General features: G+C 45.3%; 1 protein-coding gene across 17 annotated transcripts in view; it reads left to right on the top strand.

The window, feature by feature from the left end:
• Positions 1 to 26,226, top strand: part of nid2a (nidogen 2a (osteonidogen)) — a 174,824-nt gene that overhangs the window by 29,957 nt on the left and 118,641 nt on the right. For 16 of the 17 annotated variants that reach the window (XM_078562589.1, XM_078562578.1, XM_078562584.1 and 13 more), the window contains exons 10-13: positions 5,823 to 5,954; positions 15,053 to 15,181; positions 21,565 to 21,810; positions 23,538 to 23,783. In XM_078562589.1, coding sequence (XP_078418715.1) covers positions 5,823 to 5,954; positions 15,053 to 15,181; positions 21,565 to 21,810; positions 23,538 to 23,783 — 753 coding nt within the window. The remainder of the gene's footprint in view (positions 1 to 5,822; positions 5,955 to 15,052; positions 15,182 to 21,564; positions 21,811 to 23,537; positions 23,784 to 26,226) is intronic. The other variant, XM_078562579.1, reaches the window with a different exon arrangement.

Here is a 26,226-nt window from a genome sequence, read left to right as displayed (position 1 = left end):
GAGCATTACAGCAAAGCACGTGCTGCAATGGAGATATCAGAGAGAATAAGAGGGGCCTTAGGCGAGTGCTTTCATTACCTGGAAAGATCATCTCTGCAAGGATCTCCTGAACGTATGTCATGTTGTAGTTTACTCAGCCCTGCACAACTTTGGCATCCAAAAAAGCCCAGTTATCAGCGATTCCTGGAGAGGTGGCCTCAGAAGCTTGTGGGGAGAATGGAATGGAGCCCCATGAAGACTGTTACCTGGCGGATTTCTCAGTACCATTTGTAAAGAAGATCCGAAAGCAGCTAATCATTTAATTATTCTCTTCTGTTTAGATGTTTCCCCTTATCACCATTGCCATTGTTCTATTTTCCATGTGCCTTCAGGTCATGTTCAACTCTTTAACTGTCATCCACATTGCAGAATCGCATTGTACCTCAGAGTGCTTTGCCTCCACTAAACTCTTCCAATCTTAATGAGCTCCATGAACAGCTGAGCACAAAATTAGTGTTCCTTTTCTTTTATTAAAACAATGTGATAAATAATCATTAGCCAACCTATTCTTTCTATGCACCCATATGTCCCCTGGCTATTTAAACGTGCTTTTCTTTCTCTTACTGCTACTTCATTCTACTGCTTCTTGTACGTGCAACCAGCATCATGAGTGGTAGATGGTTGCTATTATTGGCAAATGCCTCATGTGACTGAGATGGCCCCCCTCTCATGGCATCTTGGTCCTAGAAGGGACCGTTGACTCAACCCTCCGCTGCTTGTGCCTGGGCCCCTCCCCTGATTCCATTCGTAAGTGTGATCTAATATTGAGCTCTGAGGGGATAGGCAAGGTGCTTGGTTTGCACTGTCTCTCTTGAGAAATGGCAACCTTGTGCAAATGCCATGTGTTATCATTCTTCTGGGTCCAGGATTTGTGTGTTCACTGCAGAGTGGCAGATCTAAAGTAGTTATCAGGTTCTGAAAGCCTTGAGGGAAAGTAGCCTGTATCTTGTCCCCGAGAACCTGTCAGCCAGTGTGCAGGGTTCTGTTTAATGTATCCCCTACATCTTATGCTTCTGCAATGGAGGCCTCATTTGAATAATCTCAACAAGCTGCCAACACTCTGACTGCTGACATGGCAGCTCGCCAAGTTGGGGGAGATGAGGGGGGAGGGAAATGTGGAAAATCCAGGAGCTCCCATGTGAAGTTGAGCCGGAAGTAAAGCCTAAAGGGGAGGGTGGAACATGGAGCAGCTGGCAGCAGATGGGATTTTTAAGAGGTTAGCTGGAGCAATAATGCAAAGGTCTTATGAAGGACTGCTGATCATGTCACTAAGGACTAAGTATCAATGTGTAGTGTTTGCATGGCACATGCTCCAACTATTAGTAACTGAAAATTGCATTGGGTTCATATTTGCTATAAGACCCCAATTTTCAGGAACTAGGGCTTTATAAATAGAGGCAAAGAGAAAGAGTATAAAAGCACGGAGGTTATGGTGAACTTTTATGAAACCCTGGTTTGGCCTCAATTGGTGCACTGTGTCCAATTCTGGGCACCACACTTTACGATGGATGTGAAGCCATTAGAGAGGGTGCAGAAAAGATTTTCGGGAATGGTTACATGGATGAGGGACTTCCGTTACATGGATAGTTTGGAGGAGCTGGGATTGTTCTCCTTAGAGAAGTGAAGGTTGAGAGGAGATTTAATAAAGATGTCCAAAATCATGAGGGGTCTGGACAGAGCAGATATGGAGAAACTGTTCCAACTGAAACTGGCAGCAGGGTCGAGAACACCAAGGACACCGATTTAAAGTGAAAGACAAAAGAACCAAATGCAACATGAGGAAAAATGCTTCTGTGCAGCAAGTGGTTAGGATCTGGAATGCACAGCCTAAGAGTGCGGTGGAAGCAGATTCAATCATGGCTTTCAGAAGGGTATTGGATAATTACCTGAAAAGAAAAAGTTTGCAGGGTTATAAGGAATAGGTGGCAGAGTGGAACTAGCTGAGTTGTTTTTGCAGAGAACCAGCACAGACACAGCGGGCCAAATAGCCTCCCTGTATGCTGTAACCATTCTAGGATTCTATTCTTACCTCATGAGGTGCTTCCCTGGAACAAATGGGTGCTCTGGCTGCCCATTTCAAGGATTAGTTGGATCGACAGGAAGAATGAGTGGGTATCTACTGTGCTGCCATTTTCCTTGTGCTTACCACCCCGTCCCCACAAGAAAAGTGGGATGAAAATCGTCCGCATTCTTTATTTGCATTGCAGTGCTGAGGCCCACCTGCAAAGAACAAAAAGTTATTAGTAACACTTGACACATCACATTAAAGGGATTTGCTCCACCCTACCTCTGCTGTAGAAGCACAAAGTGGGAACTGTGGTTTGCTTGATCTGCAAAAATTTCAATCATCATCCCTTCATTTGGGCAGCATTTCTATATTTGGAACACCAAATGACATGTTAGTCTTTAGATAGTGAGACATAGCAATGAGCAACTGTAGCTGAGGCTTTTGCAGATGCTATGGGCGGAATCTTCCCAGATTTGCACAAAGTGCAGCAGTGGGTGGGATAAAGAATGTTTTGCCCGGCCCTCTCATTAAACTTGCATTCCTGGGAAACAGTGTTTCAATGGTGGGCGGGCTCTCATTCGCCCACCACGCTGTCACCTCGCTGCTTCCTCACACTGAATACCATGTTTAAAATGCAACCGCACATACACCTCTCAGCGCTTCCAGCCCAGGACTGCTGCACAGAAGACATGGCCCTGAAAGGCAAGAAGACTGCAGCCCTCAATTCAGTGTCCCGTCCTTGGAACACCTTTTTGATGCCATGGAGGCCTGCTGCAATGTCCTCTAGCTCTGCTCTGGCCACAGGAGGTCCAGCAATCTCACCACTTTGGCTTGGTAGGTGATGGCAGTGATGATCAATGCCAATGCTGCACGGAAGAGGTTGGCCATCCAATGCAGATAGAGGATGAATGATTTCATCCATGCTGCCAGGGTAAGGTAACCATCTCATCACTCTTAAACTCTCACACTCACAAGCCCATCAGACATTCCCTGACATCTCACTCACTGCCAGCTCAAGGCACATCACCACTCACTCACACACACCCTCACATCTCCACCTGGCCTCATATCCTCTGGAGACTGCCTCCTCAGCCCTCATCATCTTGAGGCCACTTGCACAGATGAACTTGTGCCCCCCCCCCCAACACATCCTGGGCTACCCCTTTTCCCCAGTATAGCCCTCGCCGTGCAGCCTTTTCCCTTTCCTGAGGCCACTTCCCCCCTTCACAAAGCCAGCCCTGCCCCTGCAGCCGTTGAAAAGCCACCCCTGCCTTACAGCTGGTCTCGTAGTTTGAGAGTTGCCTGTGAGCCCCCGTAAAGGTGATGTGGCGCTGCCTGTGAAGCCTGGCGCTGATGACCGTGAATGTTGCCCAAAGCAGGGTGGGCAAACAAACCTCGAAGTCCCGAGCAAGTGCAACTCACCAGGTGCACGTCCCTTATGTACAGTTGTGAAACACATTGGATGATCCAACATGGTTGGGGGGGGATGATTCAGACGAGTTAGCTTATAATGATATGCAGATATATTACAATGAAGTTCCCAGTGTCCGATGGCGGGAAACACAGCCTGCCATTGATGGGCAGGGCGGATGATTGCAAACTGGTTTTGTGACGTTGTGAAACCGATTTTTGGCCTTCTCGCCATATTGTCCGCTCACACCGCCATCCATGCCCGCCACCAATGGGCATGGAAAATTCTGCCCTGTGCTTGCATTCTTGATTCTTATGTATACTTGAATAGAACAATAAGAGTGGTGATAATTGTCCAGTATACCATTGTGGACAATTAGATACAAGGGGCTGCAGAGACGTGTTTAAAGTATTGGAGGTTCTCCAACAGAACATTGCACTGAATTTGTATGCCACTACCACCTTCCAGGCATCAATTGAAGACTTAATTGGAATCAGCTCGTATGTAGCCAACAGCAACAAAAGAAAAGCAGCCTGTTTTTTTATTAGTTGGCCACTTCCCTAAAATGATCAACTTTATACATGTTGCTATTTTTACAGTTAGTCACTTTCTGGACCCACATGTACAGGCTTTGTCTTCTTCACTATACTTATGTCTCACAATAAACAACTCCAAATCTGGTGTATCTTCAGATGTCTCACTAGATTACAAATAAGACAACGCGGCTATTTTCATAAAAGTTAATAAAATGACTCTGGATAAATATAGAGAATTACATCCATCAAAATGACTAAGTAAATGATAGCCGACAGGGTCTCAGCAGGGGGAGGTTCTGTCTGGCAACCCTCTTAACATTTTTGAGGTACTGGCATCCCAAGTGAATTTGGAAAGCCTTTGTGATGTGTTGTATCTGGATTTGAGGCAAACCTTTGATAAAGTCCCACATGAACAGCTGCTGCTGTACAAGCAAAACTGTCTAGACAGACATTGCTTGAGCATCCTAATCACTGCTCACTGTAGAGCTGTATTTATAGCCTATTTACAACAAGTGGTGATTAACTAGCTCATTGATTCCGTGAGAAATTTGAAGATGTCCACCAGTGTATTGACCAGTTCCTGCTTGGTGAGGTGCAATTCCAACTCCCAGTGCTGCTATCAGTTTGGGCAGGTAGTATTCATGAAATGACAGTTAAGAATTTCTTCTAAAGGGAAAAATTATAATCCTTTGTGTAAATCCAGTCTAGAATCTTGAACTCAAAGGCGAAATTTAGTTTTTATTTTCTTTCTAAGTGTTTGCCACCAATCTTTTGTCTTCTCCTCCACTCTTGAAGGTGTCAACTCCTTGTTGGTGCATGGTTCCACAGTGCAGGGCACTTCAGTTACTTCACCAACATGCCTATTATTTATGTGTGGTCTTTAATGGTGCATCTTGGTAGGCTAATTTTTCATGAGCGGCATCACTACTGAGTTGAATCCTCAACCAATGACAGTTGCTGGATAGTAATCAGGAGCAGAATCAAAGTCAACTGTCCTTCAATGACACAAGGTCAATTGTTGCAATTCTATTGACAATCCTTTAAGAACAGCACAGAAAGGGAATGAAACTTGGGATCTTCTTGTTTTGTTTTAATTTGACCTTGGGATGTGGGCAACACAGCAAGGCTGCATTTATTACTTGTTCCTAACTGCCCTGTGAAAGTGGTAATGGGCCTTCTGCTTGTGTTGATGATGCTCCCTCAATGTGTAAAGTAGAACATTCCAGGATATTTAGCCAACAACGTTGAGGCAATGGTAATATATGTCAAAGTCAGGAAGGTGCTGATTGGAGGCGAATCTTGTAAGTGATGGTCTTATGGGCAATGGCTCTTTGGATTTCATTTTCAGCAAATGATCTAGTCTGTAGTTAGTCACTTGGGGGTTACCTCTATATAATGACTGAGTTGATGTTCACTTATTGTGGTTAAAGCATTCTGGGTGAGTATTGTGCTGTTGCAGTGACTCTGAAGCTGCACAGCCTGCTGGTGATCTCCACTCCTTACCCTGCCAAATTATTCGGGGTTAGAGGAAGGTCATCTATTTTCTTTGTAAGCTCTGCAGAGCAAAAGGTGAAATATTTCCTGTTGTCCAGATTGGAACAAAGCTGTGTCTTTCTTTTTAAATAAACATCCACCAGCTGGATCTGCTCCTTCCACCTTATAATTTTGAAACTATTCAAACTCCACATGGAATGCCTTGTACCTTATGTGAGACAGCTTCAGTGTTTCTGCTAGTTTATTGCTAATTGGAAGGCACACTTTCAGGGAGGTTTTTCTTCATTACTGTATAACTGTAATTAATGCAACAAGACTTTCACTTTCTCCTCAGATATTGATGAGTGTGCTGATATAAGTTCCCATGAATGTGGAGAACATACTGACTGTGTCAATGTTCCTGGATCCTATGGGTGTGAGTGCCAGCATGGTTATGAAATTCTAGAGAATGGAAATATATGTGTTCGTAAGTGTTTTTTTTTAGATATCTTTAAGTAAGCTTATTCTCTGTGGCTGTGCTTAGTAGCTAATGAACACCAAATGTTGTAATCAAATCATTTAGAAGGTAATATTAGTATAATTGAGATGTTCATCCTTATTCCAAAGAATCTCTAGCATTATTAGATCATAGTTTCTTCTGTTGGATAATTTTTGCCAATGTTACACACATGCATACATTTTGAACATTTCTGATAGAACACACTATTAGACTGCTTCATTTGAAGATTGCTTTGTTCCAAAAATGGGTTTATGAAAAGTGAGAGGGAAAAAAAACAGCATTTTACTCATCAAGTCTTGTTAAACTGCAAATGTAAAAGTTATGCCAAATTGAAGTGTTTAACTCCAGACCAGACATGGAGTTCATGATCTTAGTAGAGTTTCAGGTTTCAACTTAACATTGCTGCAGAGACTAAAATGAACATTACAAAGGAGATTTCTTTCTCAGCTAGGGTTGCTCATTTTTCAGGATTAAAAAGTCATTGCTTGGTCATTGCTATGAGCAACACAGAAGAAACATCATAGGAGCATTTTCAAAAATATGATGTCCTTTTCTCATTTTCTTTGAACACTTTCCTTTATAAGTTATAGAATTATTGGTGACGGGGAGTAAAAGACTCATAGGACGGATGAGGAGGTTGGAGGCTGGAAATCATTTGATGACATGAGGAATACATCCAACCAGAGCTAGCCACCCTATTCCCAGAGGATGGTTATAGTCATTTCAGCAAGAGGAGGAAGGAGCAAATAGGTCACAGCTGGTGCATTACTTACATTAGACATTACCCAAGGTAGTGAATGTACCTCAGTGTAGTTAACTACCTGAGCTTGACGGCAAAATTGTACTAGGCAGAAAGACTGTTGATCGAAAGAGAGCAATCAAGATGAATACTTGCTCCATATTGAAATTAACACTGCCAATGGCTCATATGGTTCAAAATCCTTCCAGGCACCCCCAGTAAATATTTTAGGATCAGATAGTAACATAAAATATTGTAACACCATGCCTGCAACCATATAAAACTTAATACCATTAATAGTAAAGGAAAATGAAGCTTCGCCAAGACAACTGAGGCATCTTGCACACTATTCAGATAACTATTGTGTACCAAACAATAATCTTATGGCATACTTAAATATAAAGGGCCATTACAAACATAAGAAATAGGAGTAGGAGTAGACCAAGTGGCCCATTCAGACCCCTTCTTTCCACCATTCAGTATGATCACAACTGATCTTCTGCCTCAACTGGACTTTACTGCCTGCTCCCCTTATTCCTTCATTCTCTGAAAGACCAAAAATCTGCCTATGTCAACCTTAAATATACTCAACAATGGAGCATCTACACTCCGCTGGTTGTAGATCATCTCAGTCTTAAATAATCGACCCCTTAACTTGAGACTGTGTCCCCATGTTCTAGATACCCCAGCTAGGGGAAACAATTTCTCAGCCTTTACCCTGTCAATCCCCTTCGGAGTCTTGTATGTTTCAATGAGATCACCTCTCATTCTTCTCGTCTCTAGAGAGTATAGGCCCTATTTACTCAGCATCTCATCATAGGACAGTCCTTTCATCCCAGGAGCCAATCTAGTGACCCTTAGCTGTCCTGCCTCCGAGGCATGTACATCCTTTCTTAAATATGGAGAACAGAACTGCCACAGTACCCCTGGTGTGGTCTCACCAAAGTTCTGTACAATTGCAGCAAGACTTACTTAATTCTGTGTTCCAATCCCTTTGCAATAAAGGCCAATATGCCATTTGCCTTCCTAAGCGCTTGCTGTACCTGTATGGTAACTCCCTGTGTTCCTTGTACAAGTACCCAAGTCACTCTGAACTTTTTTTTTTGTAAAAATATACTTTATTCATAAAAAATCTTCAATCACATTCAAAACCATTTCAAAAACAACATTACAAGGGTACAATCCAGGTTAAACTTTTACAAAATGTATCAGCAGGTGCATCAGTACAAACAATATTACAATCATTTACAGCCTTTCATTTTGATCTGTACAGCCCGAGGGGCTCTAAACAGTTCCCAGTCTCTCGGTGCGCTGTGGTAGAAAGGTCTTAGACAGCGACCCTTCCCCATTGCGCCTTTGCGGCAGCTGCCCCAAGCTTTAGTGCGTCCCTCAGCACGTAGTCCTGGACTTTGGATTGTGCCAGTCCGCAACAATCGGTCGGGGACAACTCTTTGTGCTGGAAGACCAACAAGTTTCGGGCAGACCAAAGCGCGTCTTTCACCGAGTTGATGATCCTCCAGCTGCAGTTGATGTTTGTCTCGGTGTGTGTCCCTGGGAACAGCCCGTAGAGCACAGAGTCCTGTGTCACAGAACTGCTCGGGATGAACCTCGACAGCAACCACTGCATCTCTCTCCAGACTTTCTTTGCAAAGGCACAATCCACAAGGAGGTGAACAACGGTCTCTTCCCCACCACAGCCACCTCGAGGGCATCGTGCAGAGGGGGTGAGACTCCTGGCGTGTAGGAAGGATCTGACGGGGAGGGCCTTTCTCACCACCAGCCAAGCTACGTCTTGGTGCTTGTTGGAAAGTTCTGGCGATGAGGCATTCTGCCAAATGACTTTGACAGTCTGCTCGGGGAACCATCCCACAGGGTCCACCCTCTCCTTATCCCTCAGGGCCTCTAGGACGTTACGTGCTGACCACTGCCTGATGGACTTGTGGTCAAAGGTGTTTTTCTGCATAAATTTTTCCACCAGGGACAGGTGGTACGGCACGGTCCAACTACTTGGAGCGTTCCGCGGCAGCGTGGCCAGACCCATCCTTCGCAACACCGGGGACAGGTAGAACCTCAGCACGTAGTGACACTTGGTGTTTCTGACCATCAACATTTACAAGTCTTTTTAAAAATGTCCTGCTTTTCTGTTCTTAATACCAAAGTGAATAACTTCACACTACCCCACATTACGCTCCATCTGTCACCTTGTTACCGACTCACTTAACTGGCTTGATTTTCAATTCTGTGTCGGGAACCCGACACCCAGATAATTTCTGTCTCCCAACACCGTGGCACATCTGCATCACTCATGCAACACAATCTTCAAATGTAAATGCTCTAATCGGGTGTCACGTGACACCGGGAGGTGGGTGCTGTCTGCAGGAGAGAGGAGGCAGCACCTTGGAGGGCCAGCAGCCCTGCCGAGAACAAAGGCCAAACAGCTAAACCAAAGTTAATGCGCACAATCCAGACCAAGATCCCCTCGTTCCCAGGGTTTTCTGTTATTAAAAAAATGCATTAATTTCTGCCTGCATTGAACCTGGCAGTTGTGCACTAACATGCACCAAACTGTTCGGGTTTGGCAATTTGCAAATTGAAAAATTGCCTTCTCGTCCTCCCTGGCCCATTAACAAGCTCCTCGAGGAGGATAAAAGGCCATTATTAGGAGACGTGCGGGTTCCTGACTTGCCCCCACCCTCACTTTGAAAATTCCAGTGCACCCCGGAGGTGCCAGGAGACTGACACACCATCCGGAACGCTATTTTCAAAGCTCACCTGCTCCTGTCCTGATCCCCACAGGCAATTGAAAGCCCCAGCCAACTTGTTTAAATCTCTTTATAACCCCTTTGTGTCCCTCACAGCTTACATTCCCATCTAGCTTTGTATTGTTAGCAAACCTATACACATTACTCTCCATCCTTCCATCCAAATCATTAATAGAGATTGTAAATAGCTGAGGTCCCAGCACTGATCCTTGCAACACTCCACTAGTTAGAGTTTGTCAACTTGAAAATGTCCTGGTTATCCCTACTCTCTGTTTCCTGTCCATTAATCAATTCTCTATCCATGCTAATATATTAGCCCCAGCTCACTGAGCCCTGATCTGATGTATTGACCTTTTGTGTAGCTGCTTGCAAAATTCCTTTCGGAGATGACTACTGACCCATCAGCAGGAACTCCAGGCAGAGACACAGAAGCAATACAAACAATGCCACTCGCTCAGTGGGAACCCATTGAGTAGGCCATCGGGCTTCTGAAGATGTGATTCCGGTGCATGGACTGATTGGGTGCCCTCCAATATCCTCCTGCAACAATCCTGGTCATTGTGGTGGCTTGCTGTGCTCTCTATAACATGGCGCTCCAGAGAAGTGTGAACCTTGAGGACAGATGGTGAGGGCCTACCCACAGCCCTAATTATATAATTCACCAGGGCACTGATGCCGCCTGATTTACATCGACCCCATCCCCATGGAACACCTCCCTCTTTCCCTGTAATGGGGCCAATGCCCCATAAATCGAAACCTCTGATTCCCACACCATTCTTTGAGCCATGCATTTAATTCTCTAATCTGTTTGGTCCTGTGGCTCAGGTAACAAACCAGCAGCTTTTGCTAACTAAAAGACTATTATTGTAATAGAAATCGAATTTATGTAAAGATCAGCCAAGATCTAATTGAATGACAAACGGACTAGAGGGTTGAATGGCCCACCCCTGTTCCTCTGTCTCTTTATTTCTATGTTCCTGGGTTCCATAAACATGTGAATAGCAACCAAAAAAGAAAATGCTGTTCTAGCGAGCAAATTTGCATTCAACAAAATTGCATGTCTCAAAACAACACTTTCCTGCATTGAAATTTTAGAAAAAAGGATCATATAGCCCAATTGAGTTGGTAGGAGGGTGTTTCCGCAGGGCTTCTCCTGATTGCTTGACACATCGTTGGCAGAAGAGCCACAGAAGAACAGCAGCAACACCATTTTTACAGGGTTTCCATGGCTCTTCTGCTAAATGTGCAGAAACTCAACCCTTGTTTTTGATCTTTACTTTAACTGACGTTCAGTGAAGCAACAAAAAACACAACTTTCAAGTAAAACCCTGAATTATTGCCTAACTCATATGCCACTGTTTCTTAGCTGATATTTGCAACTCAGGACTGGTAATCATAGAGATCATGGACAGAATTTTACCTGCTTGCCCTTGCCACAATTGAGGCCTATTGGCCACTTAAGATCTGTTTCCTGACCAGCTTTTATTTGCTTGAGGCCTCAGTTGAGAATGAAGGAGGCGTACCTCCCTCAAAGGCTGCCTTTTCACATTGGTCATCCCCCACCCCCCACCCCCCTCATGGGTACTCCCTCCCTCTTGGTCTCTTCATCAAGTCCCTAACCTCCTTTCCCCAAACCCCCTGGCCTCACCTCCTCTCCCTGCTCTGAGACCCCCTACCACCACCCCCAGACTTACCTGGCCCTGGACTTGAATCCGGGACCGTTTGTAGTCCCAGTCCTGGCCACTGCTGCCAGTGACACTGCTGGCGCTACAGAGCTGCAGGCCAATCAGATTGGCTGGCAGCTCTCTGAGGCGGCACTTCTGCCTGAGTGAGGGGCGGAAGACCCATCTCTAGCCAATTAATACTCTTCGGAGCGTTAAATGAGTGTGGAGCTGCTGTGATCGGCGTGGATGCGTCCCCTGCTGACTCTTTGGGTAGCGGGATCGGAAACCCTGCCATCCAAAAAAAATCCTACCCCATAGAAATTTACCACACAGAAGGAAGTTATTCAGCCCAGCTTGTCCTTGCCAGCTGATGAAGAGCTACCCAGCCTAATCTCACCTCCCTGCATTACACTTGTAGCCCTGTAGGTCACAGCTCTTCAAGTAGACATTCAAATGCTTTTTAAATGTTGTATGAGTTTCTGTCTCCATCTTCCTTTCAAACAGTGAGCCCAGGATTCCATCGCCCTCTGGGTGAAAACGTGCTTCTTCATCTCCCCTCTAATCCTACTAATTACTTTAAATCTAAGCCTTCTGGTTTTTGGCCCCTTAGCTAAGGTAAATCGGTTGTCTCTATCTGGGCATCATTCCACTTCCAACCTTCAGGGGATGGAGTGATTGTTATGTGCAGCTAGCTATCTGTCAGTCTGCCTCTCTGTGCTTTCATGACAGAAACAAATTAACTGAAAATAGCTCTCTCAGACCATTACCAAATTTTACAGATGAGTTTCCCAGAGGACATGCTCCTTTCCTTTTGATTAGTCTGATAACCCCAGAACTGCAGGAAGAGATTTGGGCATTGTGACTAACCGTGATCTTATTTGTGACCCCAGGGTAAAAGGTTACACACAAGTTGTTTTTACATATCCTGTTGAGGCTATATTTTGAGCTTTGCCCAAAAATGTGCTCTGTAATCAGTATTCTGCTTGTGCTTAATGCAATTGTAGAAAACAAATGTGATGGAAGAAGTTTTTATTTCCCCTCTGGATTTGAAACATTCTTTAGTCCTCCAAGGATTACAGATGACATGTATAGTTTGGCAGAAGCAGTTTCAGCTGTTTGTGCCGCTGTAGATGTGATTTCAGCATTCCCTCTCTTTCTGCTGACGGTAGCCATTTCCCCTGTTTTGAACAAATCAACATTAATTTTAAATAGGAAATCAGCAATAATAGAGCAAACGCATTAGGGGTAAAATTGGTCTTGGGGAGCTGCACAAAATGGATGATAGTGAATTGGCATCTTGCTTTACACCCCTGCCCGATTGGAAAAAGAAATCTGGTGGAGTGTAAAACAGGCTCCTGATTCTTTAGCATCCATTTTAAGCTGCAGCCCAAGACCAGTTTCTCCCCTATTAAATATCAAGAGAGGATAATGCTATTTTTGAATACAAATACCTTTAAATAAAATTAGGCTTAATTCCATAATTCCATATTCCTCATGATGAGACTACACTCAAAGGGAGCATGGTTCAGGGATAAGGCTAAAACACTGTGGCCCTGATATTTTGACCAACACACCATGCTGTGATCACTGGATCACAGAATTATCCCAAAGATTTTTGACATGGTAACATTTTAAGAGATTGCAAATGGAACTGGACAATCTCTTGGCACCCAAAAGGGATTTGCAATCACTACATCTATATATTGAGACATGTCACATGGCAAAGTTGGATGGCTAGGTTTGGAGAACTTCTGCCAGAAATAATAACAATAAAAACAACTTGCATTTCAATAACACCTTTAATGTAATAGAACATCTCAATGCTCTTCACAATACTGCTATGAAGCAAAATTTGATACTGAGCCACATAATGTGATATTAGTGGAGGTGGGCAAGGTCACCAGCTCATAGGTCCTGGAGTGTGCTAATTCCATCGGCATACACTCATACTAAGCCAACAATGTTTGCGCTTGCTTGGATAATGGCCATATACCCATATAGTAAACTGGCCACTGGGTCATGACTTGCTAGGTGTCCACTGCAAGGACACCTGCAAGAAAGATATGAAGATGGCGGACATTGAAACTGACAACTGGGAGACATTTGCCAATGGCATAGATACGTGGTCAGAAACTCATCTCTGGGTCAAGTATGATACCAAGACTGTGAACAGTTTGGTTCAGCATCTGACAGATGCTAGGGAGAGGGATGGAGTCACTTTCTAGGGATGCCATTTACAATACTACATACAATATTGATAACATTTTAATGATATCTATAATATTTTACAACATGTTATCATCTTTAACAAAGCTTGCCCCATTATAGATAAGAGAACTGATTCCCAGTGGGGAGCAATGCTCACAGACCTTTCAGCCTCGAAGAAGGTTACTGGCTGTTTACATTTGACTGTTTCTCCTTAATAGCTCTGTTGAAAAGTGCACCACATGGTGTGGACTTGAGAACTACACTGAGGCTTGATTCCCATGTCTATGTTGGAGTTAGCTGATGTCAAATTAGGCAGCAATGGGAGTGCTGCAGTTGTCTCTAAGCTAGTGAAGCACAAATAGGTCAGGACTCACACTACACTATCCATTAACCGCTGATGGATTTATCCACGTTGTGAAGATGGGTGTTATTTTTTAAAAATATTTTTGGGAATATGGTGTAAAGAAAGCTATGTGTGTCTGTGTCCATGATTAATTAAACTGGGGGAAAGGTTAGAAAAGGCAGCTTGACTATGGGAACTGAGAGATGAAAGGTAAAAGAGCTGGTTGCATGCATTTGTAATGAGAGGCTACGGTGAAGTTGGAATTACAATTAAATAGGTTGGGTAAAATTTACATTATGAGATACGGTAGGGACTTGACTTTTCGGCTGTTGAATTTCAAAAGGGGAGTTTAGAAATGACAAGGGACTTTTACAACTTATAAAGATTTCATAAGTAGACAAGGGAAGGTTATTAAATTATATTTGACCTGCAAGTGGAGGCAATAGGAAACATGAAAGATTTTTATATTTTGGCAAAGCTGAGTTCAAAGAATTACTTAGAACATTGGAATCTAAGATGAAAGGGGAAAAGGATGTTTAAGGAAAGATGTTAAGTTGAGTTGGTGGTGGCTGTGTGGGGGAGGTGCCCTGAGACCAACTCTGTGCTGAGAAAAGTTGTGAATTTGAAGCAGCCATCCAGTTTCAAGCCAGAGAAGTCTTTGTTTTCAGGAATCAGCCTGTTTCTGAACTTTCTTGGATTTCCACAGCAGAGTGGAAGAGAGTGAGAAGTTGTGTGGTATACTTTACTAAAGTAACAGCAGTTTTTGCCTTGGGTAATATTACTGGATTTTTATAGTTAAAAATCTATAAGGGAGTTGTTGCCATGTAGTTTACTTGTGTGTTTCTGATGAAGTAGGTCTTTTTGGGGGATGTTTTGTAAAACTGTTTTAACTGTGTAACTTTAATCTTGTGTGCTTAAGTTTTTTTTCCCTTCTTGTTAATAATTTTTTTAATTTTAAAATTCAGAAGTGTTATTGGGATTCTATGCTTCTGGGATCAGTAGTTCTTCCCCTCGTTTTCAAAATACTAAAGAAAGGTTATGATCAGTAAGACAATTTCTTCTGGGACTTGACTTGCTCAGCGAATAACATCGGCTGTGGTGGTAACATTGTGTACAGGCATGTTTGGATAAGGACAGGATCAAGCTCATAGTTAAATAATCTACATGCATTTGTTAGCCAGGCTGCAACATAAGAAACAGCCATTTGGTGAGGGGATTTCAGGGTTCCTGCTCCCAATGATGGAACTGTCCTTCTCCAAACGATGCTCATTTAGGAGAGTAATGGAAAAAGGAAAGAAATATGAGGGAGGAAAACCTGACTAAAATATGCTTGTGTTATTTTTTTGCAGGTGTAGATAAATGTACTGAAGGTTTATGTCATCCACATGCGACTTGTTACAATGTCCCTGACTCATTTGTCTGTCGGTGTAACCCTGGTTATGAAGGAGATGGTGTCCATTGTAGGTCGATACAGCCTGGTAGGATTCTAAAATCAAATTATATTTACAGTAGCATTGTGTTTTATGGTGGGATTTAATTTGAAGGACTGGGAAAAACAGGAGAATTATTTTCTGCTGAGTACACCTCTAGCCTACAGTAGTAGTATTTTTCTGGCTCTGACAACTACAGATGAGCCCAAAGTCAATTTGAAACACACTCTTGCTTTAGAAGGAGATGCCCCTGGAAGTTGGTAATCAGCATGGTAACAAGGCCCCTCTTAAAATTGGCCAATGTCTCCCTGCCAAGGTTCCTAAATGGGCACAGTGCTCACTTTGCCATGTTCCTGCCCAGGAGTTAAAACTTAGCCCTATTTCTTTATTTCTCAGTGTAGATGGGCCACCTGTCCCAGGTGACAATGTTAAAAGTTATTTTTTTCTTTTTTGAATTTGGTGCCTTTCATAAGCTAACTATTTAAATCTTAATTCCTGCCCCACACCCCATCTTGATGGACATATGAGAATCCTTTGCAACCTCCTGCTTCTGGGGCCCAAATGATGATAATGTTATTCTATTATTTGTTACTTTCAATTCTATTAGAGAACATATGCCCAATATTATCTCTTGTGGGCAATCAATGTCAGGTAGTAAGAAGCAGAGTGAACTAAAACTGAACATTGACAAACCATAATTATAATGTAGCCTGCAACTTCGGGCAGAATTTTCCCATCCCCCCCTGTGACAGGTTTAATGGTGGGTGAGGAGGGGTCAATGTGGCAGGTGCTCACAAATCAGTTTCCCACTATCGTTTTATGCCAGTGGGATCTTCCACGCCTGGCTTCCATGGTGGGTCACAATTCCTGCCAGAGGCCGGTTTGAAACTGATTTACATCCCGCTATGGGATGCAGATGAAGACCTGATCGGACTTGCCCCATGCCTGATTGTCTGCAACGCCAGCAGGAAATCACGCTGGTCCAGAACATGTCTGGGCCAATGTTGCATGTAAAAGCTGGCGCTCACCTTCAGAAGGCCTGGGGCAGCTTGCGGGGATGAGGAGAAGGTGGGAGCCTGCAGCGACCGGACACTGGAACACCACACGCAGCACTGGGCAGGTGGAGCATCAACCACGTGGATCTTCTCTGCACAGCAGCTTCCAGGAGGTGGCTGTTCTCAACACAGCAACTACCCCCAGGGTCTGGATATCCCAGCAGCAATGTCCCCCAGGGTCTGGATATCCCAGCAGCAATGTTCCCCAGGGCCTGGATCTTCCAGCAGCAACTTCCCCCAGGGTCTGGACCTCCCAGCAGCAACTTCCCCCGGGGTCTGGACCTCCCAGCAGCAACTACCCCCAGAGCCTGGATCTCCCAGCAGCAACTTCCCCCAGGATCTGGATCTCCCAGCAGCAACTTCCCCCAGGGCCTGGATATCCCAGCAGCAACTTCCCCAAGGCCTGGATCTCCCAGCAGCAACTTCCCCCAGGGCCTGGATATCCCAGCAGCAACTTCCCCAGGGCCTAGATCTCCCAGCAGCAACTTCCCCCAGGGCCTGGATCATCAAGCTGCAGGTGGAAGTCTGCAGGAGGTACTGCTGGGCGATGAGAACCTTTCAGCAGTTGTGGGGGAGGGGGGGTGGAGGAAGACAGGGAGGAGGGGATGAAGAAGTGGGGTGGATATGAAGGCCTAGAGGGGGGCTGGGGAAGTTGGGAGTGCTAGGGGAAAGAGAGATACAGCAGGGATCTTGCAATGGGTGAGCTGGTACGGAGTGGGAGGGTCATGTTGGGTTGCGAGTTAAAAGGGGGGAAAGAGTAGCGGTGGTAGGAGGGGATGGTGATGGTTACAGGGGGGCAGTGGGAGCCAGTAGCGTGGGAGGATGAGGGTGCAACGATGTCACGTGAAGGGCGCCGGGGTTGTTGGCAGGGATAGTCGCTCGGATTCGGGGGGGTGGGGTTAGAAGGATGAGGGGGGGTCATGTCTATCGTTATGGGGGTGGGATGTTCAGAAGTGTAGGGGACCTCTACATTTACCTAGACGGGATGGAAGGTGATGTGTGAGTGCTGAAGGATGACGGTAGGGAGGTCGAGAGTAATTCCTGGGGGAGGGCGTCAGTGGTTTTGGAGGAGAGGGAGTGGGTGACAGGGGGAGGGGAAAAGGTGTTAGACTGCACCTTCAATGTTACTATCACCATGGCTGGTCGCAACTATGCACAGCCTTGTGGTGGAGATCTAGAGATGCTGCATGGGAATTAGGTCATCTCAACTGGACAACTGAAGAGGAACCCAGCATGTTGTATTTACAATGCTAGGGCCTTCGGACAGATGAAAGCGTGAAGGGCAAAGGCTCAGTGTGCGTGGGAGACTTCATGCACATGGATTGCAAGGGCCCCCAGGCAAAGAACTTTACCTCCCTGCACATGCTTGATTCTGGGGTACATGGGCTGTCCCGCAGATGTCACTAGGGGGCTTGGGGGCCGCATACAGGCTTAATAAACCACATCAGACATGATTAATGTGCAAGTGAACTACATTTATAAAAGTTTGACATGTGTAGCAATCAAAGTATATCTTGTTATTTCAGAACTTAAATTTTCTTTCCCTACCACTTCTAGGTGCTCCCCTGACATCTGCAGCAGGGTTGGAGGCAGCCTGCTGAGCTGTTTGGCCTGTTGCCTTGGATGACCTTGGTGGCTGTCCTCTGGAGACCTGAGGCCTGGAAGCCAGCTTACTTTGGCTGTCCTGCTGTGGGGCAGCTGTTCCCTCTGTCACAGAGGACGATGCTGAAGGGGACACAGGCAAAGGGGATTCCGAAGGGCCGGACACTCTCAGAGAGTCCTGAGTGGATGTCCCAGGGGTGTCCAATAGCTGTTTCTCCTCCCTTTGGGTGCCCAAAGGCCCCTGCCTGACTCCTTGAGGGGAAGAGGCACCTGGAGGGAAGTTGAGGTGCCCTATCCCCCTCTCGCAGAGCCACTGCAAAAGCTCACCCATGGCTACCGCGATGGAGTGCAGATCTGCACGCATCTCCAGCAGAATCCCCTGGACTTGGATCTCCATGGAGTCCGCCATCCTCCCCATGGAGACCTCAATGTGTACACAGGTCAGCAGCACTTCATCAGCCAGCAGGCCGATGGTCTCCTTCACATCGTGTGCCACCCTGTTGAGGGCCTCTGACATCTCTGTCACATGTTCCCCCAACTCTTGCAGCCTCTCCAGCATCACTTGGAAGGCTGATTCCAGAGGCCCTCATTGGACTCAAACCTCGCAGATGTCACTTCCAAAGCACTCCTCCAAGTGCCGGTAAGCTTGGCTGACACCGCCTCCTCCTGCTGCGGACAAATGTCCATGCAGTGACCACCAAAATGTGAGGCCCTTCCTAAACTAGCACTAAAACCTACCGAGGTGTGTGTCTCTGGGCTGGTGGAGGGTGCAGGTGTCTGCTGTGACGCTTCTACAGATGCACTTTCTTCATCAACGATGTCCTTGCTCCTCTCTGGGCTTGTTTCAGAGTTGGGCAGGGTTTCCTGAGTCACAGGCCTTGCCGTCTTTCTGGTGGCACCTGTAAATGAGAGAGGAGAGAGTGAGTGACTGCATGAGCTGTGTCCAACATGGAGGAATGCTTGACCCTGAGGTTTCTATGCATGGAACCTTACTGGATGGAGGCTGCAAGCCAATCTCTCCATTTCTGATGGACTTGTCCCGCTCCAGCCCTGCCAGCTGGATTGCCCACTCCTCGAAGTCAGACAGTTCTTTCAAATGTGGCTGAACCCCTCCTTCTTCTGTCTTCTTCCTCTGTCTAGAATTATGGCTTCACTACTCCTGCGCAAAGAGAGATGGGGTTGAGAGCAATTGTATTTAGCATTTAATTGTATATAGCAATTTCACATCTCTTTCTCATGCTTTCCAGTCTTACAAGTAACCCATTGGATTGTGTGCCATGTGATTGATGCACTGCAGGTTGTCCACAAGGGTTCTGGGCCTGCACCCTCCAGAGCAATGAGCCCATGCAGATTGAAGGCTAAGCCTCACAGGAGGCATGTTACTAGCATTGTTTGCTGATGCCCTCAATGCCTGAACCCATACCCCCCATTCCCCCCCACTTTCCAGACAGCGTGTGAGCTCTCTGTGTGGAAGGGTGAGGGAGCCATGTTGACCTCTCCACCTGCAGAGTGGATGGGGCTATGTGGCATGACCTTATCACAGTGCCACTGAGGCCTACATCCCCTGTACCATTCATTGAGGTGAGAGTGAGCTGCTGAGAGTTTACTTACTCTGGTGGAGCAGATGAGGTCATTCAACTCTTGTGGCATTGCTGGGGCAGTCCACCGCTGGAGGCCCTGGGCACTTACTGCCCCGGAGACTTGCTCCCAAACAGGGTTTGTCTCCCTGCTCAGCCTCCTTCCCTCATCTGCTGGGAAGAGGACGTCCCCCCTGGCCTCCACTTGGTTGAGGAGGATGCCCAGGGAGGCATCGCTGAACTCTTCTGTCCTCTTCTGGCCTCTTCTGGCCATCTCCTCGATCAGTGCGATGGCACCTTTTAAATATGGCAGCCGGATATGATGGCGGGGCACATGCCACCCAGCCGGCCCCACCGCGCAAATATGAGGCAACACTTGACTGTGTTATTAATGAGGCCAGGATTATATGATACTGGACGAATTCCCGGCATCCTCCACAGCGGGAAACACTCCCCATTCCCACCCCTGCCATGAGACTTAGTCCATGAAGGGAAAATTCTGCCCTTTGATTCAACAATCCCCAAGCGACAGTGTTTTGCTTCTCAAAGGGAGGTCAGGACATGGCTGTCTGGGGGACGAAGGTCAGGTCGTGATGGCCCTAAGAAGGGTTGTGGGGGATAGAGGGAGTGAGCTGGACTATAGAGGGCTGTAGGCACCTCCTGCATGATAAAGGGGAGATCAAGGGTGAATGAGTGCAGATCAGTACAGATGCAAGGAGAGTCAAGGGTAATGGAGGGAAGATCAAGGGTGATGGAGGAAGAGTAGAGGATGATGGTGGCTCTAGGTTGACAGAGGGTGATGGTTGGTGGCTCAAGGGTCACAGAAGGCAGGGATACGGTGATGGAGGAAAGCCAAAGGTGACTGAGGGAGGGTTTAGGGTGATGACTTGCAGCTCCAGGGAACAAAGTCTGGCAGGTGGGGAGAGGGTGCTAGCAGTTCAAGCTCAAGATCCTCCACTTAGACAGACAGAATGATGCTGCTGGCTTGTAGGGAGTAGGTGCCCATCTGACTGTTGTTTAAATATGGCGCCCAGACCTTCGACAACCGCGAGGTAATGGCAGGGTCAGTGACTTCCTGTCTGCCCCCGTCACACAATTGGCTGTGCCCCTCGACTCTGCATAGCTAACTGGCTGACCACCATGTGACTGCATGGTCAGTTGTCTCACTTCCAGTCGGAAGTCCCATATGTTTCCGGTCCCGCCATTGGAACACACGCCATTGTAACAAGATTCTGCCCATGAGTTATGAATTGTGGTCAACTTTCCTTTCTCTAACTTAAAGGTATAGTAGTGCCCTAATGTCCTCCATTCTGAGAAGGTTAACTAAGCACAGACTGGGGATGTGGGACATTTGTGTTCTGTACAATATTGGGGGTGGCTGTGGTGGGGACGAGACTGTTGTTCACCTCCTTGTGGAATGTGCCTTTGCAAAGAAGGTCTGGAGAGAGATGCAGTGGTTTCTGTCGAGGTTCATCCCGAGCAGTTCTGTGACACAGGACTCTGTGCTCTACGGGTTGTTCCCAGGGACACACACCAAGACAAACATCAGCTGCAGCTGGAGGATCATCAACTCTGTGAAAGACGCTCTTTGGTCTGTCTGAAACTTGTTGGTCTTCCAGCACAAAGAGTTGTCCCCGACCAAGTGTTGCAGACTGGCACATTCCAAGGTCCAGGACTACGTGCTGAGGGATGCACTAAAGCTTGGGGCAACCGCTGCAAAGGCGCAATGGGGAAGGGTCGCTGTCTAAAACCTTTCTGCCACAGTGCACCGAGGGGCTGGGAACTGTTGAGAGCCCCTCAGGCTGTACAGCTCAAAATGAATGTACGCATTGAATACTAATTGTATTATAATTGTATTGAAGCACCTCAGAGTGCAACATGATGTATGTTGATAACTCCAATACCATTGTCTGATTGTCTGCATTGACCATATTGAAATAATTGTAATATTCATTGATTGTATTGATGCACCTTGTGATCCATGTGTAAAAGTTGAAACTGATTGTACTTTTGTGATGGTGATTTTGAAATGTTTTAGAATGTTCTTCCAGATATTTTATGAATAAAGTATATTTTTCAAAAAAAAAGATATTGGGGGTAGGGGCAGGGTGGGATTGCAATGCTACTTTTATGATCTTGTTGTAGTCTGAAGCACTGTATTTCATGCGGCATAGCTGACAGAAATGTCTTCCTTTAGAACTTACAGGACGGCCAAAGACTGCTTGTGAGGAGCAGCGAGAGAAAGTGGAAGCAGCGTTCAGCCCCCATGGGAATCGACCACACTTTGGAATGCATGTTCCTCAGTGTGATGAGCAGGGCAACTTCAGGCCCCTACAGTGCCACAGCAGTACAGGCCAGTGTTGGTGTGTGGATGCATGGGGAAGGGAAATTCCTGGAAGCAGAACACACCCTGGAAATAATCCACCACAGTGTGGACCCCCAGGTCAGCAGCTGTAGTTTAATTCAATCATAGTTGTTATCTCACTAAACTGCTGATTTGCTGAAATCTTAAATGGGGTAAAATTACAGGTCCATTGTCCTTTAGAACTGTCATCCTGTCAGTTTATCATATGGTTATCCTCTGCTTTTTGTTTATTTGCTTTATCTTTCAATTGGGGTGCAACTAACCAGAAGTTTGGGTGGAAGTTGCTTATGCTAGATTTTGATTCATACAGAAAGCGATATCTCACTGTCTGCCTCACTATTGAAATGCATTAAGTTGCTGCATTTAAATGATAGGTATGAACTAAATGTGCCACAGAGAGTTAAGCCATTTAGTGTATAATTACACTTTTACCAACATGGTAAGTGTTAGTTACAGTCAATCATCCTCTGTAACATTGAAAATTAACTATTACAAGTATGGAATCTCATTCCTTCAACTATTAATTGTTGGAGATTTAAAAATGTAAAACTTGTAGTTTTTTTCTTTTTACTTTTCTCATTTTTCTCTCTCTTAATATAATCTCTCTTTCCCTCACTCATTTCTTTTTCTACACTTGATTTGACTTTAAATCAATCCACACATTATTTTCAGTAATTGAGCTGTTATTTTCATGATCTTTCAATCTGTGGTTAAGGGGGTGGACAGCTGCTTACTCTGTGCGCTCAAGTCCCAGATACCCGGTTTCCCTCACTGTGATGTTCACCTGACACTTTCAGCAACTTGCCATGCAAAATTTAAAACATTTAAATGTGTAAGGGTAAGACTAACCTACGCTGTTAGGTGCCCTGGCAGAGTGAAGGTCAATGGCTTGTGTGTGTTTTCTTACCTATCAATTTCAATTTTGTTCCCAATCATATCCCACAAAAAAATCCTACTCAGTAATGTTCTGCCAACCAGATTCTTTCCAATTCCATTTAACGATTTTTTTGAGATATTTCAGCTGTAACCATTCCAAACAATAGACTCTCATAAACTAGCATCTATCAAATGATACACACAAAAATTTAGGTTTGTACCATGTATGGAGCAATATAACATGAGCTGAAAATACTGGTGGGTACAGCTGTATCCGTGGTTGTGATCACCTTATCACCCTTGTCTTGTTAACCTATATTGGCTCCCAGTCAAGCAACATCTTGATTTTAAAATTCCTATCCTTGATTTCAATTTCCTCCATGGCCTTGCCCCTCCCTATCTGTTATCTCCTCCAACCCCTTAACCATCCAAGATATCTGTGCTCCTCCAATTCAGGCCTCTTGTGCATTCCCAATTATAATTTCTCCACCATGGGTGGCTGTGCCTTCAGGTGCCTAGGCCTTAAGCTCTGGAATTTCCACCCTACACCTCTCTATCCAGCTTTCCTCTTTCAAGACACTTCTTAAAATCTACCTCTTTGACCAAGGTTTTGGTCACCTGATATAATATCTCCTTATTGTGGCTCAGTGTCATACTTTGTCTTATAATGATCCTATGAAAGGCCTTGGGATGTTTCATTACGTTAAAGGTGATATATAAATAGAAGTTGTTGTTGATAGAACTTGGATCAATTTGAGGCGATGAATTAACTATATCATGTGAAATGTGTTTGTATTACATTGGTTTACACGTGTGCTTTCTATAAATGGACGGATGACAGCGTGTAGTGTTCTTGAGGAGATATTGCATGGCCCAATTTGCATGATACGCATCCTTATTTTGTAACCAGTTTCTGTCTGTTTAATTAGAACACAATGAAAGACCAAAGACTGTTTGTGAACAGCACCGAGAGAGACTGCAAGCAGAGCTGAACCTGCGTGGATCTCAACCTGTTGTTGGACTCTATATCCCTGAGTGCGACGAAGAAGGGAACTTCAGGCCTCTGCAATGTCACAGCAGCACAGGCTACTGCTGGTGTGTGTATGAAAATGGACAGGAAATTCCTGGGACTAGGACACCACCTGGAATCAATCAGCCACACTGTGGGTTGCCAGGTCAGTCAGTATCATAATTAAGAAAAATTACCAATGTTGTAGAAAAATTAGGAGTTCCAAGAGACTTTCGTTTGCTTTAAATTGAGTCTAACTTGGAGCTTGGAAAATAATAGGCATAATGCAGAGAAGCTGATCATTATGGAAACAACCAATTTAGGATCTGTTATTTCCTGCGGCTATGCAGTTCCTATCACTATTGGTTGACCTTGAGCTTAGGTATGACTGGAACAAAAGTTCTTATCACCTTATATTCACATCCAGTAGATCAGATTATCTTTTTTCATCATTTCAGCTCCTCCGCACTGCCTTCCTAGCAGTATTTCTATTGTCAACAATTTTAGAATTCTCCTTGTACCATTTGTTTTGACTATTCCACCACTACATCTCCTGTTTCCTTGTTCTCAACAAATGAATTACCATTTGTTCAGATATTCAACCTCAGAAAAACCTCAGCAGTATATCTTCACTCTAAGATTCAGAAACTAATGCCGTGAACAAAGCAGTTTAGAGTAAAGGGTTACAATGTAAAAGAGAATATCAGGAGACTTTAATTATCCAAATATAGACTGGGTTAGTCATAGTGTAAAGGGCAGAGAGGGGCAAGTGTGTTCAGGAGAATTTTTTACAGCAATATGGGCAGTATTTAATGGGGTCTGTAAGAGTGTGAAAGGTGGTGGGCGGGGTGACTTAATTCAACGGAAATCTCGGTTTCCAGACATCGGGTTGAGTTCATGAGATAAAGTGGGTGGCGTGTCAGCGGCCAACATGCTGCCTGCTGGCAGGAACCTATTTACCATTTATTTGCATAGCATGAATACTTATTAATTGGAAGCACACCAAATGAAGCCCTACCTTCAAGATTAAGTCACTGGCGCACAGGAAATTCATGCCTACTGTTTTCTGATAGCTTAAAGATGGTGTGCACCAGGTGAGATTGTTCAATCTTTGGATCAAAGTTGAAGTTTTGTCTGTGTCAGACTCACCAGCACAGGGGGCGTTACCAGGGGAAGGTAATGGAATGCACCAGGCAGGGGTGGAGAGTGAGGTGCTCGGGTCTTCAAACGGTGCAGCGGTTGGGTTGGCAAGAGACTGGGCCTTGTGCTCGGGTCCTCATGTGGCAGCACAGCAAGGCACTGGGGCATTTGGGGGTAGTGGGGGAAGAGGTGCCTTAAGGGAGCCAGGCTCTGCCCATAGGTTGGGGTCCATTGTTGCAGTGGTCTCGCCCTGTGTGTCCAAGGGAGGCAGCTGCACCACACATGGCAGGCCAACAGTCAGGGAAGAGACCTTGAGTTTGAAGCAGAGCAGGTCTAGCTATAGGGGAGCTGGTCAATGGTCTCTGAGGGAGGGTTGAGGGAAAATGAAGGCAGGTGAAGGATGATGGTTGGATGCTTCATGATTGGGAGAAGGAGCAGGGTCAAGGGAGATAGGAGGAAACTCAAGGTTGGCAGAGGGTGGAGGTAGATGGGCTTCAGCTTCAGGGTCACAGTGTTAGTGCCCACCGACATAGCTGCTAAGAAACTGCTACACAGGTGAGATGCTCCCCAGTCCCCTTCATTCAGCAATGACTGCCAAACATGAGACATGACAGTGCAATATGCCTCCTGAAGGATGACATCCCAACAAATGTACATAATGTACACAATAGTCAAGTGAACAAAATATATTATGATATCTATATAGATGTGCATTCCATATAGATGTACATACCATAACAGTGTCTCAGTACCCTACCACCATTGTGCCCGCAAGACTTCTTAATTTTTGGCCAGTTACGGGATTACACATGGAGGCGGGGACATGGCTGAGGTACTAAATGAATACTTCGCACCTGTCTTTAACAAGGAAGAAGATGCTGCCCAAGTCAGGGTGAAAGCGGAGGTAGTTCAAACACTTGAATAGTTTAAAATGATAAGGAGGAGGTATTGGATAGGCTGTCTGTACTTATAGTTGATAAGGCACCAGAACCAGATGAGATGCATCCCAGGGTACTGAGGGAAGTGAGAGTGGAAATTGTGGAGGCACAGCCATAATATTTGAGACTCCCTTAGACTCAGGTGATGCCAGAGGACTGGAGAATTGCTAATGTTACAACCTTGTTCAAAAAAGGGTGTAAAGATAAGCCCAGCAACTATAAACCAGTCAGTTTAACCTTGGTGGTGGGGAGGCTTCTAGAAACAATAATTCGGAAAAAAATTGCTAGTCACTTGGGCAAAAGCAGGTTAATTAAGGAAAGCCATGATGGATTTGTTAAGGGCAAATCATATTTCACTAACTTGCTTGAATTCTTTGATGAAGTAACAGAGAGGGTTGATGAGAGTAATGCATACATGGACTCCCAAAAGGCATTCGATAAGGTGGCGCACAGATGGTGGAATAAAAGGGACAATAGCAACATGGATATGAAATTGGCTGAGTGACAGGAAACAGAGCAGTGATGAATGGT

The sequence above is a fragment of the Cetorhinus maximus genome, chromosome 18 (assembly GCF_964194155.1).
Source record: "Cetorhinus maximus chromosome 18, sCetMax3.hap1.1, whole genome shotgun sequence".
Lineage (NCBI taxonomy): Eukaryota > Metazoa > Chordata > Chondrichthyes > Lamniformes > Cetorhinidae > Cetorhinus > Cetorhinus maximus.
This window is presented reverse-complemented; position numbering and strand designations above follow the sequence as displayed.